The sequence below is a fragment of the Zophobas morio genome, unplaced genomic scaffold (genome assembly GCF_036711695.1).
Source record: "Zophobas morio isolate AGI-343-1 ecotype UQ-CSIRO unplaced genomic scaffold, CSIRO_AGI_Zmor_V1 ptg000011l, whole genome shotgun sequence".
Lineage (NCBI taxonomy): Eukaryota > Metazoa > Arthropoda > Insecta > Coleoptera > Tenebrionidae > Zophobas > Zophobas morio.
The window spans coordinates 20,143,019-20,163,652 of record NW_026972116.1 but is presented as its reverse complement, the minus strand read 5'-3'; the positions used below and the strand labels follow the sequence as shown (position 1 = coordinate 20,163,652).

The 20,634-nt window shown below is 36.5% G+C and overlaps 2 protein-coding genes across 3 annotated transcripts in view; both read left to right on the top strand.

The window, feature by feature from the left end:
* The window catches only part of LOC135127199 (aminopeptidase N-like), a 36,266-nt gene extending 24,869 nt beyond the window's left edge, over positions 1–11,397 (top strand). Inside the window, exons 1-11 of one of the 2 annotated variants that reach the window (XM_064053583.1) lie at positions 7,971–8,659; positions 8,710–9,021; positions 9,069–9,252; positions 9,299–9,537; positions 9,591–9,756; positions 9,804–10,271; positions 10,326–10,510; positions 10,563–10,736; positions 10,787–10,930; positions 10,981–11,080; positions 11,135–11,397. In XM_064053583.1, coding sequence (XP_063909653.1) covers positions 8,013–8,659; positions 8,710–9,021; positions 9,069–9,252; positions 9,299–9,537; positions 9,591–9,756; positions 9,804–10,271; positions 10,326–10,510; positions 10,563–10,736; positions 10,787–10,930; positions 10,981–11,080; positions 11,135–11,278 — 2,763 coding nt within the window. In that variant the 5' untranslated portion in view covers positions 7,971–8,012 and the 3' untranslated portion in view covers positions 11,279–11,397. Of the gene's footprint in view, positions 1–7,970; positions 8,660–8,709; positions 9,022–9,068; positions 9,253–9,298; positions 9,538–9,590; positions 9,757–9,803; positions 10,272–10,325; positions 10,511–10,562; positions 10,737–10,786; positions 10,931–10,980; positions 11,081–11,134 lie in introns of those variants that run through there. The other variant, XM_064053582.1, reaches the window with a different exon arrangement.
* Positions 11,398–16,859: 5,462 nt separating this feature from the next.
* LOC135127197 (aminopeptidase N-like) lies at positions 16,860–20,562 on the top strand. Its single transcript, XM_064053580.1, has 11 exons — positions 16,860–17,529; positions 17,635–17,940; positions 18,234–18,417; positions 18,465–18,700; positions 18,751–18,931; positions 18,979–19,168; positions 19,214–19,676; positions 19,727–19,900; positions 19,950–20,093; positions 20,141–20,219; positions 20,268–20,562. Exons 1-11 carry the CDS (start codon positions 16,883–16,885, stop codon positions 20,487–20,489), a joined length of 2,826 nt encoding a protein of 941 aa, XP_063909650.1. The 5' UTR covers positions 16,860–16,882; the 3' UTR covers positions 20,490–20,562.
* The last annotated feature ends 72 nt before the right edge of the window (positions 20,563–20,634 follow it).

The following is a 20,634-nucleotide window of genomic DNA, read 5'->3' as shown; positions in this document are numbered from 1 at the left end:
GCGTAACAGCATACTTGAGAGTCAAACAGAGAAACTATAAACAAAACGACCATCGGTTTTATTGCTTCGACTTCCGCTTATTATATAAAACATTGGGTTTTATTTTAATTCTTGACGGTGAAATTCACAATTGGTTGATTATAAACATGTCTATTTCACATTCGCGGAACCAAGTGAACGCATAAAACAAATGCAGGTCTGTAATGTTAAAGTCGATGTAAATAAGCATGCTACCCTTATGTTTCAACCGAGTTTTTCCTTTAACAAATTTTTTGTCTACCAAATTCGGTTGGTTGGGGTATAATACTAATAATAAGTGTTGCCTTTAATTTAATCAATAAAATAAATTGACTTCATTAATTTTTTTGAACCACCTCTTAAGAAAATCTAAAAAATATGAATGGAATGATAAATCACAAGTACAAACTCATCATATTTTTTGCATTTTAGATAGGATTTATTCAGCAAAATTTAAGGGTGACGTCATCAATTTTTTTAGGAGGGATGAACAAATACATTTTGAACAAAAGTTTACCATGCTTATAATAACTTTAGAATATTCCCAAGATTTCAAAGCATTCGGTTTTGTAATTCCTGATTAAATCGATAAAATAAATTCACGCCTTCATTAATTTTTTTGAGTCACCCTGCATATGCAAATCCAAAAATATGAATGGAATGATAAATCACAAGTACAGACTCATCATATTTTGTACATTTTAGATACGATTTATTCGGCAAACTTTTGAGCTGACGTCATCAGTTTTTTGTAGAAGATAACCAAATATATTTTGACTAAAAATTTATTATGCTCTTTATAACCTTAAAACATCTGCAAGATTTCAAAGCATTCGGTTTTGTAGTTCCTGATTAAATCAATAAAATAAATTTACGCATTCATTAATTTTTTTGAGTCACCCTGTATATGCAAATCGAAAAAATTTGAATAGAATGACAAATTACAAGAAGAGACTCACCATATTTTGTACATTTTAGATAGGATTTATTCAGCAAAATTTTGTGGTGACGTCATAAATTTTTTAGGGGGGACGACCAAATACGTTTTGATCAAAAATTTACCATGCTTATGATAATTTTAAAATATCTTCAAGATTTCGAAGCATTCGGTTTTGTAGTTCCTGAGTAAATCAGTAAAATAAATTTACGCTTTCATTTATTTTCTTGAATCACCCCGTATATGCAAATCCAAAATATCTGCACTTACCTGGCAACAATTATTGTAACTTGGTCCAATTTTTAAAATTTGGAGATATATATCCTCAATGGCACTCACTCTTCAACAGTTTTTTTCGAATTGGCTTCGCATTTCGCAATCGCAACTGTTTCGTCTCGCCACCCAAACAAGTGATTCCCCCCGCGCCCCTCGTCGTTACCAACTTCCGCTTTTTGCTATGGCTGGGAGTTTGTTTATATAAACTATGTCTCAACGTGCGATAAAGAAATGACACGGTCAGTGGCGTAACTGAAGCAAATGCATATGTACTTTTTCTCTGCTTCTCTCGATGTATAAACATTAACAGTCGAAGTTAATCATGTATTGACAATATATGAAATGATTAAGAGATATTCTTCCGATCACAAAAAAAAAATTCAACATTTGCTATTTATGGTGCTTATTCACGAACACACAATAACAAATAAATAAATATTATAACATTATTGTTGCGAAAATCGGAAGTGCTGTTCTTGATTTGATGGGCGAAAAAAGTTGGAAGTGCCGGGATCTGTTACCGGAACTTCTAATTGCACTGCACACTCCACCTCCACTAAACCACAGGCCACAGTTGCTTATGTTAAAACTCATCATATTTTGCACATTTTGAGTTAAACTTTTTTGGCAAAAATTGTAGATGACGTCATGAATTTTTTCGGGGGAATAAACAGATATATTTTCATTAACAATTTACCATGCTCACAATCAATTTTAACCATCTGCAAGATTTCAAAATATTCAGTTTAGCAATTCTTGATTTATTCACTAAAATAAAGTGACTGATTCATTTCTTTTTTTGAGTCACCCTGTATAAGCAAGTTAAAAAATTTGAATGCAATGATTAGTTACAAGTGTAGTCAGATCATATACTTTATTCAGTAAAATTGTGAGAAGACGTAATGAATTTTTTTTGGGGTTGATAAAGAGATACATTTTGATTAAACAGTTACCATGCTTACAATAACTTCAAAACGTCAAGATTTCTAAGTATTCAGTTTTGCAAAATCAATTCACTCCGTCATTAATTTTTTTCAGACACCCTGTATAAGCAAATATCAAAAATTTTACAAGTATTGTCAGATCATATACTTTATTCAGCAAAATTCTGAGAAGACGTAATGAATTTTTTTTGGGGTTGATGAAGAGATACATTTTGATTAAACAGTTACCATGCTTACAATAACTTCAAAACGTCAAGATTTCTAAGTATTCAGTTTTGCAAAATCAATTCACTCCGTCATTAATTTTTTTCAGACACCCTGTATAAGCAAATATTAAAAATTTTAAAAGTATAGTCAGATCATATACTTTATTCAGCAAAATTGTGAGAAGACGTAATGAATTTTTTTTGGGGTTGATAAAAAGATACATTTTGATTAAACAGTCACCACGCTTACAATAACTTCAAAACGTCAAGATTTCTAAGTATTCAGTTTTGCAAAATCAATTCACTCCGTCATTAATTTTTTTCAGACATCCTGTATAAGCAAATATTAAAAATTTTAATGCAGTGATAAATCACAAGTATGGACTCATCATACTTTACACATTGAAGATGGCATTTTTTCAGCAAAATTTTGGGGTGACGTCATAAATTTTTTAGGGGGGACGACCAAATACATTTTGATCAAAAATTTACCATGCTTATGATAATTTTAAAATATCTTCAAGATTTCGAAGCATTCGGTTTTGTAGTTCCTGAGTAAATCAGTAAAATAAATTTACGCTTTCATTTATTTTCTTGAATCACCCTGTATATGCAAATCCAAAAAATATGAATGGAATGATAGATCACAAGTACAGACTGATCATATTTTGTGCATTTTAGATATGATTTATTCGGCAAATTTTCGAGCTGACGTCATCAAGTTTTTGGAGGGGGTAAGCAAATATATTTTGACTAAACATTTATTATGCTCTTTATAACCTTAAAACATCTGCAAGATGTCAGAGCATTCCGTTTTGTAGTTCCTGATTAAATCAATAAAATATATTTACGCATTCATTAATTTTTTTGAGTCACTCTGTATATGCAAATCCAAAAAATATGAATGGAGTGATAAATGACAAGTACAGGCTCATCATATTTTGTACATTTTAGATATGATTTATTCGGCAAACTTTCGAGCTGACGTCATCAAGTTTTTGGAGGGGACAAGCAAATATATTTTGACTAAACATTTATTATGCTCTTTATAACCTTAAAACATCTGCAAGATTTCAAAGCATTCGGTTTTGTAGTTTTTGAGTAAATCAGTAAAATAAATTTACGCATTCATTAATTTTTTTGAGTCACCCTGTATATGCAAATCCAAAAAATATGAATGGAGTGATAGATCACAAGTACAGACTCATCATATTTTGTACATTTTAGATATGATTTATTCCACAAACTTTTGAGCTGACGTCATCAAGTTTTTGGAGGGGATAAGCAAATATTTTTTGACTAAAGATTTATGATGCTCTTTATAGCCTTAAAACATCTGCAACATTTCAAAGCATTCTGGTTAGCAGATTAAAAATTAAATTTCAAAATGTTGTTTTATAATTTTGATTTTTTTTCCAAAAATCTGGACGTTTCGGGTGAAAAGTCGATTCAGAGTTGTAAACTACATGTGTAGGACTATGTTATTTTATATAATTGAAAACCCATTTACTATGTACAATTTTGAAGTGACGTCATCGCATTAGTGGTGGGGATGATTAGACAAATTTTGGTTAGCGTTTTACCATCTACATGATATTCTTAATATAAGTACAAAATTTCACAACAATCGGTCGAGTACTTTCGGAGATTATCTGTCTAATAAAAATCCGGGACAACAGACGGACAGACGGACGGACAGACGGACGGACAGACGGACAGACGGACAGACGGACAGACAGACGGAAATGGGAGACCTATTTCTTCGTCTTCTAGGGGTCATGAAAGATCGAGAAAACGTAAAAGTAGAGAGTCGGCCGACGGACTCGATTACAATACTTCCTTTGCTTACGCTCGGGAAGTAAAAAATGCATCAATGTGCCGATTAAAGTGTGATGTAAAAGTTACTCAACTTTATAATTTTTTTTTTTTGTAAAAACTGTAGACTAGATATGAATATAAATATGAAGGTCCCCTGGATTGACGTTTGGTAATTCGAAATATAATTTTTTTAAAGCGATATATGTCGTATTTTTCTTTTTGGTTTTTTCACTTCTTAGACTTCGTTTTATCTTCAGCAAGTTCTTCTTTTATAATTTGTTTCACAGACTCCACATTGCCTTTGTTCTTCTTTTCGAAACAACTATAGATATTTAGTAAATACACTAGAAGGACAAACCGGACAAGTGCCCGCTTTGCCCTGCCCGCTTTGCCCATTTCGACAATTAAAATTGCAAACAACATCTAAACTCAAAATGATGCGACAAGTGGCAGTTAACTGCTACCTTATGGTAGCCGAATAAACACAAATTGATTAACGAATTTCATTCTTAGCTTAAAAATCACAAACATAGAAAAAACAGATGTGACACACTTTGCAATATTTTTCAAAATCATGTGAAAATTATTTATTTATTACAGCACATAATTGGGTACTCTCAGGAGGCCCGGGCGACTGATGTGAAGTATGCGGGGGGGGGGGATGCACTATGTCCGCGCGGTTAGGGCGCACCATCTTTTGAAACGCCAAAACTAAAGAGAGTGCCCGCTTAAGGCTCTATGCCCGCTTTAGGCCCCCTTCCCCTACGCCGTTGTTACTAGAACCCAGTAGCGGGGCGGCGTATAGATTTATTTCGTAACATTGTCCCCTTTTTAGTTCTGATCGTCCCGATCAGAAACGCCAACGGTGTCACTGTCGTACTTCATGAAGTGACCTAAGTGAACAATCTTCATTTTCCTGTTCGGTCCTCGTCGAATCCTGTAAACGACATCGTTGATGCTCACGACAATATAGGGACTTTCCCATCTGAACATATTAAGGCAAGAACCTTTCCTTCTTCGGGGGTTATAAAACCACATCAAATCCCCTGTCTGGAATCTTATTGAGTTGTCCCTAGGGTCGTAACGTGTCTTCATTCTACCAGTCGCCATTCTATTCTGGTGGTGCAGTATTTCGTAAACGCTCGGCAACTTCTCCTGTAAGCCATCGTCGTAGCCTGTGACCTTCTTCGTGTACTTGTTTTCTTCTTCAGTCACTGGGAGGAGACCCGCTATATCTCCTGTAGTTTTTCCAAAAGGCGAATCGACATTCTGTGGTCGCATCGGCCCTCTCGCCTTAATCTTAGGTTTTTTATATCGCCGCACAGGTCCTATACTTTTTGCACCAGCTCTGGACGTCTTCTCGGCAATGGACCCAGTAAAATCTCTCCCTAACTTTAGAAAGCGTCTTGTTGATCCAAAATGAGCACCCGAACCCCCATTGTGTATGTCTTGATTCTGGTGGCCGGAACCACCAACTGCATGGTGACTCCTCTGATATTTCCGACCAGCCAGGTCGTTCCATCCCATCTTCTTTCCATCTGAGGAGCGGCCCAATATCCTTGTCTTCTTCCTGGCCCTTTCTACACCGAGCTGTAGTCCATTCATCATCTTCCACGACTGCTTTCTTCCTGCGGTTGAACCGTGTTTTCGGCTGCTCAACCTCGTCGCAGTGTTTGCAGTTCTAATAAGCGATCGATCTGGCAGGTTAAACTCTTCATTTCCAAGACGTAAGACTTCCCTCACTGGATCAATTGTCAATCCATTCACAAAATGAAGACATCTTCCATGCTAGCTACGAGAACCCGATGTCTTATTCTCCGCTGACCAATACAGATTTCTGCCGATGCTTCGCCCATAATTGGTGTCGACTCTCCAGTTACAGTTTTCAATCTGATCGTTTCGGGTATAGGTTCTACATCTTCAGCTCTCACAAATCCTTTACGTACAATTGATACCTTAGCGACAGTATAGATGTTGATTGCTGCAGGATTTTCATAAATCTTCCCGGCTGTAGTTGAACCTCTGGTGAAACTTCTTATTTTCACTTCGCTGGCGGCCTTATTCTCACCAGCGAACCCATTCCTCAGAGTACCAGCTCCTTTACTTACAAGATACATATCATTCTTGTGTGTGGTTGCTGCACTTTTTTATTGTTTTTTCAAATGTCTTCATTCAATCTTCTATAGTTTTCATTCGATCAGAAGATCGAAACAACATAGAAATGTTGTTTTCCATTGCCAGCATATTTCGTCCGACAATATTTTCTATTTTCCAGATTTGTTTTTACATCCTTCATTTCTTCTCTGATCTTTTCTATTCTTGCGTCCATTTTTTGGTTAATTTCTTCCATGTTTGAGCCCATTCTTTCCATTCTTGCGTCCATTTTCTCGTCTATTGCTTTGTTTCTTGCTTACATTTTCTCGTCTATATTTTTCATTTTCGCGTTGATTTGTTCGCCTCTTGCATACTTTTTTCCATACTTGCGTCCATTTTTTCGTCGATTTCTTTTTTCATTTCTGCGAGCATAGCCATCATCTGCTTCACTTGTTCCTCTATTTTCGTAGCTTGAGCTCTCGCCTAAACACGCATAAATTCTTCAGAATTCTTGTCCAATCTGCCCGGAAGTCATCGTAAAACCATCTCACTTCCGACACCAGTCTTACGTTGATCCGTGAATAAAATCGGCGTGGGTAAAACTCAACAATTTATGTCTTAATAACTCGGATTTACACGACTAACTACAAAGCGATTAGGTACAAAATAATTCTGGCGCGACATTCACTGGGTTTTCTCGACACTTGTTGGACTCGACTTGTTAACTGAATTTAGTTCTCGTTGTCTGTCCTTCTCGTAAACCTACGTCACGGCTTCTAGACTTCTCGGGAGCACCCATTCGCGACTTCTGCTTCCAGGTTTTTCTGAAGCGAACGCCAGACCGCCCGTTCGATGAGTCATACTACATACTAGAAGCAACACATACATACTAGAAGACCCATAGGCGTCGTACTGGGGCGACGTATGGGTTTATTTCGTAACAATATGAATGATTTCCGGTGCCTAAGCTTTCAAGTTTTCTCGACGTTTGAAGACCCCTAATATACGAAAAAATTGGTCCCCCTTTTCCGTCTGTGTATCATCTGTGTCAGTTTTTATTAGACAGAATGTCTGTCCCAATTGTTATCAAATTTTATATATTCGTGTATTATGAATAGCCAAAATTTTGTACATTAACCAATTGCATTTCCACTACACACAATTTTATAACTAACGAAGCAAATATTCATATTTAAAAACTGTTGGTAGTTCAGTGTAAAAATGGAAAGAAAATTCTTGAAAAAAATGTTGTACAAATCTACGAAAAAATAAAAAGTCGTTGAGTTTTGTATTTGAAAGATTCTAAAATATAATTTTCTTAAGTGATAAATGTCTCTTAAGTGTGTTTTAAAAAGATGTTTCTATTTTGATATTAAAAAGGCTAGACTAGATTATCCATTGTGATAAAATCAACCTCATCAATCAATGTAAGTTTTGAGTGTGATTAATTTGTCTAACATGAAGAAACAAGAATTTTGAAGTGATAACGACAGTTGAATTGGATCATTCAGCTCCCACTCAAACAAAACTGCAATTTGAGAAAATGTTTCAGATTTTTTCAAAAATAGAGATTTAGCACTTCAGAAAAAGCAGCAATGAAATCACAAAGAACGATTAGATAAAAAGAGAGGTACATTTATATATACATAGATATCACTTAGTTCTAATGATCAATCACAGTAGTAAAGAGTGTAGGTAATCTATGATTGAGAAAAAAAAATGTGGCAACTACTGTGTATTCTCGCACTCGTGATCACCAGCGAAGCTATGCCAAAGAAATATGCCGGGATTCAGGTGAAAAAGCCAATCAATCCAAGAACTTCCTCTGGAAATCGGCTCGACCCAACTTTAGTCCTACCTTCGAACTACAACCTGAATTTAACAGTAACTAGAGATAATTTAGACAATGGGAAGTTTGATGGAATAGCAAAAATAGAGCTGTATTTTGCCAAAGACACCGATTCTTTTCAAATCCACGCAAAAGACCTCACAATTAGTAAGGTAACTTTGGCGAAATCGGGCTTCAGTAGAGATTTGACACCAGAGGGGCCGGACACCAACGACTGTGTTACAATGAAAAGCAGTCAAACAATAACAAGAGGATATGTTTACGTTTTGGAAATACATTATACTGGGAAACTTAGCGATACAGATATGGATGGATTTTACAGAAGTAATTACACAGACGACGATGGAAACACAAAATATTTAGCAACAACTCAATTCGAACAGATGGGAGCCAGAAGAGCGTTTCCATGCTTTGACGAACCGAGTTTTAAAGCAACATTCGACATCAGCATCACCTATCCAAACACAAGTATGGCGTTATCCAATACCAGGCCAAAAGCAGATCCAATTGACGCAGGGTAAGTCGACGTTATAGTGTGAAAAAGCGATTTTTATTTTCTCCCATTAGAAATGGTCTTCTCACAGTGACCTTTCAAACGACACCTGTAATGTCGACTTATGTGATTGCATTCATCGTCGCAGAATTCACGTGCATAAATGGTGCGAATACTGCGGATGGTACACCTACGAAAGTTTGTGGAAGGCCGGGAACAGAGGAATTGTTTTCCGTTGGACTTGAAGCAGCTCCTGCAGCTCTTAACACAATGGCTGATTTCCTGAGTATTTCATACGGAAGTTTGGGAATTAAGAAAATGACGCAAGTTGCAATTCCAGATTTTGCAGTGGGTGCAATGGAAAACTGGGGCTTGATGACCTACAGGTACTAGTCAGAATCTAACTTTCGTCTTATAAAAACTACAATTACAGAGAATCTGATCTACTATGGGACGAAAACCAGTCATCAAACTACGACAAACAAATTATTTATATGGATATCTCTCATGAAGTGGCTCATCAATACTTTGGAGATTATGTCACTACAAATTGGTGGTCCAATGTTTTCCTGAATGAGGGTTTTGCTACTTATTTTGAATATCACGCTACTGCCGAAGTACGATAACTTTGGTCTTAACAATGCGTTAACAATATTTTTACAGATTCGAAAAGACTGGGAAGTGGCGAAACAATTCGTTCTAGCAGAAGTCCAACCTGTACTATTAAGTGATTCTAGTGGTTGCTCAAAACCTTTGTCCTACGACACGAATGATCCTGTGGAAATTCAAACCATATTTGGTGATATTTCCTACAATAAAGGTGGTAGTGTGATAAAAATGTTGCAAAGCTTTCTTGGAATCGAAAACTTTAAACAAGGACTTACTAGATATCTTAACAACAAGTGACATTTTACTCCCCTTTATTAAAACACATACAAAAATATATTTTTTCTAGCGGTCATAATGTGGCTAACCCTGAAATTCTGTGGGATTCTTTCGAAGAGTCTAAACCTGACGATGTGCCAGACACTGTGAAAACGGTCATGGACAATTGGACATACAAACCAGGATATCCCCTTCTGTCGCTTACGCAAAACGGAATTAACATAACTATTTCTCAAGTAAGTACAAGATAACGCACAAAATTATCTATAGTTGTATCTTTCAGAAACGATTTTTGTTGTCTGGTGACGATACCGACGAAACCCAATGGTACGTCCCCATTACCTACACCACATCTGCGGACCCATCTGAATTTACAGAAACAACTACAAAACTGTGGTTAACACCAGATACAGATGTGACCATAGTTCTCGACAATGAAGATAGCTGGATTATCTTAAACAACCAACAAGTTGGTTATTACAGAGTAAATTATGACCAAACACTTCTGTCAAAAATTGAAACTGCTCTCAACTCTGATGACCTCGACAACATAGACGAGATGAGTAGATCTAAACTGGTCGACGACCAACTGAATCTAGCCAGAGCAGGCAAGGCAGAATACGCAGATGTTTTGAACTTTTTGACATTTATGAAAAGGGATTCTTCGTATTACAGTTGGTCTTCGTTTTACAATGGATTTAGTTATTTGTTTAAGAGAACCAAAGACGAAAGCTTAAGGAACCTGCTGAAAGTACTATTATGACGTTTTCTATTCGCACCAGTAATTATTCTTGTTTCTTTTTAGAATTATATTAAAGAATTGATGGAAACACTGAAAAATTCCGTTCCTTTCACAACGGAAAAACCAACCGACCAAATTTACACACTCAAACAGGTTTTAGCGTTAACGTGGGCTTGTAACCTAGGAGAAACTAGCTGTGTTAACAACGCTACAGTGGCATTTACTAGTTACACGATGGACAACAACATGTAACTATTTCGAAACAGTCAAAATCATTCATTAACCGTTTCTAATTTTTAGACCAAGTCGAAACTTGAAAAGTGTTGTATATTGTACCGGTTTGAAAAACAGTGAAAACCCTACAGAAGATTACAATTTTTTGTACAATAAATATCTTTCAACCAAACTAGCTACCGAACAATTGACAATACTCAAAGCTCTAGGATGTATCAACGATTCCACTCTCAGACAAGAGTAAGTTGATCCTTGTTTTCAATTTTCTCAAAGCTAATTCTAAATTACAGATATTTGAAGCTAGCGCTGACTGACAAAATCCGAATCCAAGATGTGCGATACGTGTTCCAGTCTGTGTACTCTAATAACGGGAACGAAGGTGTTGATGATACGTTGGAGTTTCTAAAGAATAACTATCAAGACTTTGAAACACAGTGGGTGAAATTATCCAGTAAAATTTCTTTTCTAAGTAAACAAATTTCAGCTTTGGAACTCAGTCCACTCTCACTTCTTTGAGATCCATTCTAACTTCTTTGATATCCACAGTCGCTGATTTAATTACAGAAGAGTATCAAATTGATAAGGTTGGGTTTTTTTAGTTAAACTGTTCGTCCCCACTGTAAATCTGTAATTTTTAGTTGAGCGAGTTCTTAAAAACGGAAGGTTTAGATGAGAGTGTTGTAGCAGCTGGTAACAAAGCAGTTGAATCAGCTACAGGAAACTTGAAAACAATCAGCATTTTGGAAGGACAACTGAATGATTACTTTTCTCCACCCAGATAAATACTTACCACTTGGAATAAATTTAGCGCTCACCGAAGTCACATTTTTCAATTTCTTTTAAATGACATAGTAACGAGGACATTAAATTGTTTTGCAGCCATTACTCTAACCTGTTAATATTCGGTGATTTTAATTTTCCCAAGATCTCCTGGCCGCACCTACAGCTGCTCGACAACGATAATTCCGCCATCTTATTTGCTGACCTTCTTTTGGAAACTAACCTAATGCAACTGGTATCATTCCCTACTCGCTTCCGTTTTGGCCAAACTCCTTCCTTAATAGACTTAATTCTTACGAACGATCCCAATCTTTTATGCGAAATCAGTCAACAGCCTCCAATTGGTATTTCTGACCACTGCGTCATTGAAACTTTCTTACAGTATCACATTTCACCAACAGAAAGATACGAACGACGTGAATACACCAGGATCGACTTTGACGGTCTAAATTCTGACCTGGCCAAAATAAACTGGGATTCTCTTTACCACACTGCCAACTCCATCGAAGCCTGGGATATTTTTACTAATATCTTATCTGATCTCACCTCTCAAAACACTACTACCTTCCATATTAAGTATATTCGTACCAAGCCCTGGATCTCTTCTCATTTTCTAAAACAAGCTAAAATAAAAAAAATGTTGTGGAACAAATTTAAGGTTTCTGGCTCTCAATATGAATACGATCAACATCGAGTTTTTTCTAATAAGTTAAAAAGTGATATACGGTCTGAAAAATATAGGTATGAACTAAACGTTACAAAAAGAGGTCCTAAAGCGGTATACAAATTTGTTCGTGGAAAGATGTTATCCAAAGTCTCAGTTCCAATTATGTGCAAAAACGACAACACACTTGCGGCTAATGAACATCAATCGGCCAATCTCTTGGCTGACTTCTTCCAAAGTGTGTTCACCTCCGAACCTCATACCAATCTACCTCCTTGTTTATCACCCCATAAAGAACTGTTTCTTTCTAATATTGATTTTACTGAAGAACTGGTTCTTGCAGAGTTAATCAAAATTTCTGAAAAAAGTTCGCCAGGACCTGATGGTTTATCTCCTCTTATACTAAAAAAATGTGCTAGTTGGATTGCTGGTCCTTTATCCCACATTATGACTCTTTCGTTTCAGAACTCAGTTCTTCCCCCTATATGGCTCCAAGCACTAATCACACCCATATATAAGAAAGGCGATAAAACGAAAGCTGAAAATTATAGACCTATCAGCCTTACTTCCATATGCAGCAAAGTTATGGAGAGAATCATATGGAATCAAATGTTTCGATTTTTAAACGATCAAAGCATACTTTCTGCTAACCAACATGGGTTCCTACCTGGAAGATCTACCGTTACTTGCTTGCTTCAGTGCCTTAACACGTGGACGATATCTTTGGATCAAAATAAACCGGTCGATATTATTTACTTAGATTTTGAAAAGGCTTTTGATCGCGTTCCTCATCGTCGGCTGTTACGAAAGTTAGATAATATCGGAATCAGAGGTCTCTTACTCCAGTGGATTCAAGCTTTTCTGAGAGGACGTAGCTTTAGAGTAAGAGTGGGTTCTTGTTATTCATCCAACCGGGAAGTGCTTTCAGGTATCCCTCAAGGATCGATGTTGGGCCCGATACTGTTTCTTGTGTACATATCCGACCTTCTGTCTTTGTTAAAATCACCTCATGCTTTTTACGCCGATGACGACAGACTCTTTAACAAACCCATTAACATCCTCCCAAATAATTCAAAGCGATTTGCTTACAGCTCAGAACTGGACGTCCACTTGGTTAATGCCCTTGAACAACAAAAAATGTGTCGTTTTCCGTCTGGGCAAAGATAACCCAAACATACCATACACTCTTGATAACCATGTCTTACAACCCGTTAATCAGATCAAGGACCTAGGCGTACTATTAGACAACAATTTATCCTTCTCCGAACATGTCAACCTTGTAGTTAAAAAAGCCAATACAGTCAAGTATCTAATACAAAAAGCATTTGTAAGTCCAACGGAAGAATTATCCAAAACTTTACTTGTCTCCTACATACGTCCCATTTTAGAGTATGCAAGTGTAATCTGGTCACCGAGCTTAATTGGAAACAAAGAATTACTAGAAAAAGTGCAACGTCGTTATTTAAAAACTGTGCAAACTTTAAAGGATAAACCTTACGATGTCAGACTTTCTTTACTTAAACTTCCTTCTTTGGAAAAGCGTCGTATCATTAATGATCTTGTGTGCACCTACAACATTCTTACGCACCAATTTGGTATTGATCTTTCAAATATTTTTGAATTATCTGCTGCCTCTCATCTTCGCGGCCACTCAATGAAGTTGCATCACCAAAAATACAAGACCAGATGGCGTCAAAATTTCTTATCGAACAGAGTTTTCAACGTATGGAACAGTTTGGATTCAGATCTCATCGAGTCAAGTAGCACTGCCTCCTTTAAAAATAAACTTTATAACCACCAGACAGATCTCTAAAAAAAAAAAAAGTATATATAAATATATTGATGTTCCAGCCGTCGTTCGAGCACCCCCTTAATAGAGATGGTAGTGAATTTCAGCTCCCAGTACAGGGTTCCTCGAGTCGAGCATAATAGGCTCTTGCCTCTGCTCTATGACATCAATAATAATAATAATAACGTCAGTGGTATTATAAATTTGTTTAAATTTAATAATATACTTAAACAATGATTATAGGTGATTCCGAAATAAAGCAATACAAATGTTACAATGTCATTTTAAAAAATATTCAAATATAAACCCCGCCCACCCACCCCATCTGAATTGTGGTGATTTTTTTATTCTTAGAAAATTAAAACACATTTAATATGGTAAATTTTTGTAAGAAAACATGGATTTTGCAATTAGGCTCCGCCCCCAGGTCTGCCAACGAATAGAATCTTCACTACTATTTAGATCAGGGTTAATTCTGCGCTTTAATTTTTTCTTAAGAATTTTCTTAGAATAACACGATACTTAAAAACATGTCTTAGATGGCAATTTCTTGTAGAGAAATAATAAGGATTTTGCAATTAATTTGCGCTCCTTTGGCTCTCGATTATAAAAAAAAATCATCACAATTGAGACAGGGCGGGTGGGCGGGGCTTATATTTTTCCTTTTTTCTTAATATACGTAGTCGTCTTTTCAGAAGAAGAAACTTAATGCACGTTTAAAATGGTAAATTCTTGTAGGCAAATATGGATCTTAGAATTAAGCCCCCTCCTCGATTTGACAAATTTTACAAAATTCATCATAATTAAGAATTGAGTTCGGGACGGGTATGGGTGGAGCCTAATCTTTGGCTTTATTATTATTTTTTTTTTTTAATATAGATAATGTTCACGATGCTCAAAAACATGCTTTTAATTTCTCGTAGAGAAATAAGGATTTTGCAGTTAAGCTTCGCCTTCTTGGCTCACAACGAATAGAAAAAATCATCACAATTGAGACAGGGTGGGTGGGCGGGGCTACATTTTGCCTTTTTTCTTAAAATGTGTAAATTTATTTCGACAACAAAAAACTTAAAACATGTCTAAAATGGTAAATTTTATCGTCCACTTTTCTTCTACAACCCCTTTAAATACAGCAAAAGTTGAACATCAAAATTACTATCAACGGCAACTTGGCAACGGAGTTTATAAATAACAATTTTCAGTTCTAAAAGCAACGTCAACTGCGACTTCAACGTCAACAGCAAACTTATAAATCCTACTTAATACTTTTCTTTATAATTTAGTCATTTTTAAAAAATTGTTAAATACGTAATGGATAATAATAGTAATGGTAGAAGAATGGTCTGAAAACAGACCCTTATAAGTTATTTGGGAAAACACACGTTGCGGGCTTATTTCCAATGTAACTGGTACGCTATGGCCATCTATCCACCAACACTTGTACTTTGTCATTTTCTTTATGAACGATTTTTTTATCTAATGACAGCTGGAACACTTTAGGGTTAGTTTCGTTGTCGAAAAGAGCCAAGTAAAACCTACCAAACAAACCAAAACTTAAAATAGTAACGATTCTGACAATCTTAACGAGTAGATACAGTTTTCTACTATTTAAATTCATTTAACATCTCTAGATGTCGCTAGTACATAAACAATTTTCAAAGTGGTGGTATTTTTATTTTTTCTCTAGTTTCAAAAAGCCGAAGTTGGATAAACCGACTCTCTTAAAAGGACCGAAATATTTTAAATTTTTATTTTTTACCAATTCAGGTCGAACTCTTTTTTACAAAAAAATATTAAAAACAGGACCATATCCTTTCAACCTAAAACATTTTCTTGTTTTTTTTTAACTGAAAACAGAATCTTTTTTCTCCAAAATATTCCACGTTCGCATTTTTCGCAGAAAATTAGTCACCACGAAAGCAATTGTTGGATTTGATAGTAGTTTATCATCTGAACAATATTTTTCAAGTACCTACACTTGAAATTTCACGAGCAGCAGTCGAAAAATTTAGAGATTATCTTTCCAATAAACTCACCAATGAGACAGACAACAAACTGGCAAAATCGGGAAATCAACTTTTTTGTGAATCATTAGTGAAATAAATTTACAACTGGTAATACAATGTTTATTTTTTATCAAAAAAAAAAAAAGTTATGGCAACCAATTCTTTCGAAATCATGAGATAAATATAATAGTTGATAATCCAAATCGATAGTGATCGATGTAGTATGATGACTTGGGTAAATTAAAATGACCTAAAAATCAGCCGTAATAAAAATATAAGTATATCTTTGCTTCTCTTACTTATCTATGTCTTTTATAACCAGCGTTAAGTTGAAGTGTCTTAGTACTCTTTTAGATTATTTGAAAAATGTAGCAGATAGACTACAGATAGGCGATAGACAGCAGGCGACAAACACACTTGAACGGGAGACACATTTTTTCATACTCTAAGGATCGAGAAAACATTAAAGTAGCCAACACTCTATTTATTTTGATTTGTACATATTTTTACTCAAGTTCTTCATTCCGTTTCTGTTGTTTCATTATTTTTATTATAATAAGCAACAACAATTAACCAATTCAAACAGCTATGACAGTTTCCCGCGAAATGAATGTATACCAGTGAATCATGTAATGTACGACTAACAAAAAGTTACATGATGAGATTACATGTAATATGTGGAATTGTACTTCTGCTATCAGATAAAAAATATGCGATAACGTGATATAATTAACGTATTAATAAAAAAAGAAAACATCGGTAGCCACCAGGATTTTCAACAAAGGCAATTAGGCAGATAAAATTAGAATAAAATCCTATTTATCCAGCATGAATTTTCTATGAAAACTCCATTAAACAGAAATTGTAGAAATCGTGATAATAAAAGTCACAAAGTTCCAATTTTATCAGTCTTTCACACCTCAAAGACTGATCTGCAATATTATCAGCGATGACGTCGAATCATTATATTAAATCCACTCTTCGCATTCCGCTCACTGACCCTTCGACCTATACCCATTTCAAGCACTCAGGTGTGCATGAAAACAATGAAGTATAATAGATAAGATAACCAGAAAATGAAATCAACAAAGGTCACTTCAACTATCAATCAGTAAAGATTTTTATTTCTGTTTATCTAGTCACCAAAATGCTGCGAAGTGTAAAACTCTTAACCCTGCTTCTGGTCGCCTTTTGCAACGCTTCCCCGGCGCACCACCATGCACTTTCCCGGCTTGCCGCTTCTGCGAATAAACTTTCAGGTGAAGTGTTACCCACTAGTTACAACCTCAAGATCCGCGTGGAAACAGATTTTGCAACCACGAATTCGTACACTGGGACTGAAGTCATAACACTAAACGTTAAAGAAATTTCCAACCAAGATTCGTCTTTTCAACTGCATGCCAAAGAATTAAATTTGACGACGGTTACTCTAACTAAAGGAACAAACGAGACTAGTATTACTTTCTCGCAGCCGGATCCAGAAACGGACTTGGTGACTATAGTACCGGCAACAAAACTGGAAGCTGGTGACGATTATAAATTGAACATCGAATTTGTGGGCTTTTTAAGCGAGACCAGCATGGTCGGTTTTTACAAAAGCACCTACACTGACGATTTCAAGCAAACCAAGTACATTCTGGCCACCCAGTTCGAAGAAACTCACGCCAGGAAGGCTTTTCCATGTTTCGACGAGCCAGAAATGAAAGCTGTTTTCACATTTGCAATCACGTATCCGCAAGGATATCATGCTTGGTTCAACAACGCTGGATCAACCCCTAAGACAGACACAACAGAGTAAGTTATCAATTTCAGCTATCAGAATATCAAAATAATCTTAGGCTTAACTTATCAAATTTAACAACCGACGTTGGTAACAACTATTGATTTTTTTTTTCTTAGCGCTAACCTTGAAACCCTCACGTTTACTAAAACTCCTTTCATGTCGTCGTACCTTGTGGCTTTCATGGTAGGAGACATCAATTGCAAGGACGGAGATGCGTTCAATAAGATCACTATCCAGCTTTGTTCAAAAATAAACGCAATGGATACTTCTGCGAAGACCGCTCTAGACGTGACTCCGCATATTCTCCAAACCATGTCAGATTTTACGAATTATACCTACAAGGACATGAAGAAGCTAACTCTGGCCAGCATTCCAGATTTTGCACCTGGAGCCATGGAGAACTGGGGTTTGGTTAATTTCAGGTAACGTCAGAAGTTAAACTGCTGGATATAAAGGCTTGGATGTGTATTTTAACTTTTTCCAAATTTTAAATAATCTTTGATTTGTTCTGTTCGTTATCTATGTTGTACTAAATTGGATTTAAGTAACAATATCTTATCAATATTTCCAACCGTGATTACAAGACAAATAGATTTAAAATATCCTCATCCTCTCAATTAATGCTTAATAAATCTTGTAATCTGCTTATTTTCTATTCTTTTTACGATGACAGTATTATAACTTAATGAATGAAATCATACAATTAAATTTCTAGAGAGGAAGACCTCCTCTGGTACGAAGGCGAGTCATCGAATTACTACCAACAAAAAGTAGTAACAGTATTAGCCCATGAACTGTCCCATCAATGGTTTGGAGATCTCGTCACCCTAGAGTGGTGGAACGAGATGTTCCTAAATGAAGGTTTCGCCACATACTTTGAGTACCATGCAGCTGATGTCGTAAGTCAATTTCCTACTAAAATGCCTTCAAAAACAAATTCTTTAAGGAACATCCAGACTGGCAGCTGCCCAAACAATTCGTCATTGAGCAACTCCATCCAGCTCTGGAAGCAGATTCGTACAGTTCCGCGTTACCTTTATCTTATGATACCTCTGACGCCGATTATAGCAGCAGAACGAACGATGTTTCCTACAACAAAGGTGGTAGTATTCTAAGAATGGTGCACCATTTCCTAACTCTCGACAACTTCAAACTTGGTATTAAGGACTACATTAACAACCAGTAACCATAACATACATACATTACGACCAAACCTAAATTTGCTCTTCTAGTGTCTTGTCAACTGTTACTTCTGAAGCCCTTTGGACTGCGTTGCAAACTTACGTCAACAAGCTTCCAACAGCCGAGCAACCTCCAGAACTCTTGAACATTACTATGGAAAACTGGACCAAAAAACCTGGTTACCCGATCCTCACGGTTAGCGCAAGCGGCGATGACGTTATCATCAGTCAGGTTCATATTCAACAATGTGACTTCCAAATTTTGACTCATAGTTGCAGGAACAATTTATTCTTGATGGAGAAGGAGAAGGTACCACGTGGTACGTACCCATCACCTACACCACTTCTGGGGATATCTCGGAATTCGAAAAAACGGCGACTAAGGCGTGGTTGGTCCCTGGCGAAAACCTCACTCTGACTGGAGTGTTGACCGATGCCAGCTGGATCGTTCTTAACAATCAGAAAGTTGGTGAGTTGACACGAACTCAAAAGACCATTTTTAACATACTATTAGGGTACTACCGTGTGAACTACGATGACGCTCTTCTGGCGAAAATTTCAAGCGCTCTAACATCGAACGTGGATGATATTGACGAGCTTACCAGAGCGCAGATCATCGACGATCAGTTCACCCTGGCGAAAGCCGGGAAGAAGACTTACAACGAGGTCTTCGACTTTTTGAGTTTCTTGAAGAAGGACACTTCGTACTACTCGTGGTCTGCTGCTTTCAACGGTTTCGAATACCTTCTACAGAGAACCGCAAATAGTGACGTCCGGGATGCTTTGAACTCGTTTATTAAAAGTCTGATGACAGAACTGTACACATCGGTTCCCATGGAGGAAGAACATGCTGATGACCAGATATATACACTGAAACAAGTACTGGCACATACCTGGGCTTGCAAAGTAGGCGACAGTAGCTGCATTTCTACTGCTAGAAGCAAGTTCCTGGATTACGAAGACTCAGCGGATAACAAGTAAGTATATTAGAAAATACGAAAGGTTGTTACTAATGGTGGCGTTTCAGACCAAGTCCTAATCTAAGAAGCATTATCTACTGCACCGGTCTACAACAAAGCGACAGTGTCATGGACGATTTTAGATTTATATTGAACAAGTACATGGAAACAAACATGGCCACCGAAAGGATTACGATTCTCAAAGCTATGGGATGTGTATCAGATACGACTACGCGACAAATGTAACTCTTGTTGTTGTTGTTTTTGCGTCTTACTATTGCGGAATTGCAGGTACCTTAATATGATTCTAGTTGAAAAAGAAGTAAAGCGTCAAGACGCACGCTACGTGTTCCAGTCCGTTTATTCCAATGGCGCTGAAGGAGTAACAGATGTTTTAAATTTTGTCATAGACACTCATGAACAACTGAAGGAACAGTAAGTCTGGAGTATGTCTTTGATGTAATTTAACGGTACAATTTCAGCTTCGGCGATACTTCGACTGCAAGTTCGTTGCTTGTAACACTGGGTAGTTTTATTACGACGCAAACTCAAATCGACAAGGTTTGTGTTCTTCGTGGCTAAAAACAATTTTTGATGGGTATTTTTCAGCTGACAACATTCAGTGGTACCGAAGGTTTGGACGACGATATCAGAAATGCTGTCACCAGTGCCATCACCATCGCCGAACAAAACTTGAATGTAACGAAGACACTAGAAAACACCTTTAGAACATACTTTAAGATATCCAGCGCTGCTATTTCTATAGGAAGCAACTACTTAGTGAATGTTGTTTGTGTCTTAGTAGGATACAGTCTGTATAATTTCTATTAGTACATAGATTAATACCACGTTTTTAAATATGTGTGATATTTGCAAAAACAACAAAAGACAATTTAACACAACAGTTTATGGTTTTCACTTTTTTATTTCCATTCCTTCAGACTGAATAAGTACATATTCTACAAATTCTATATTG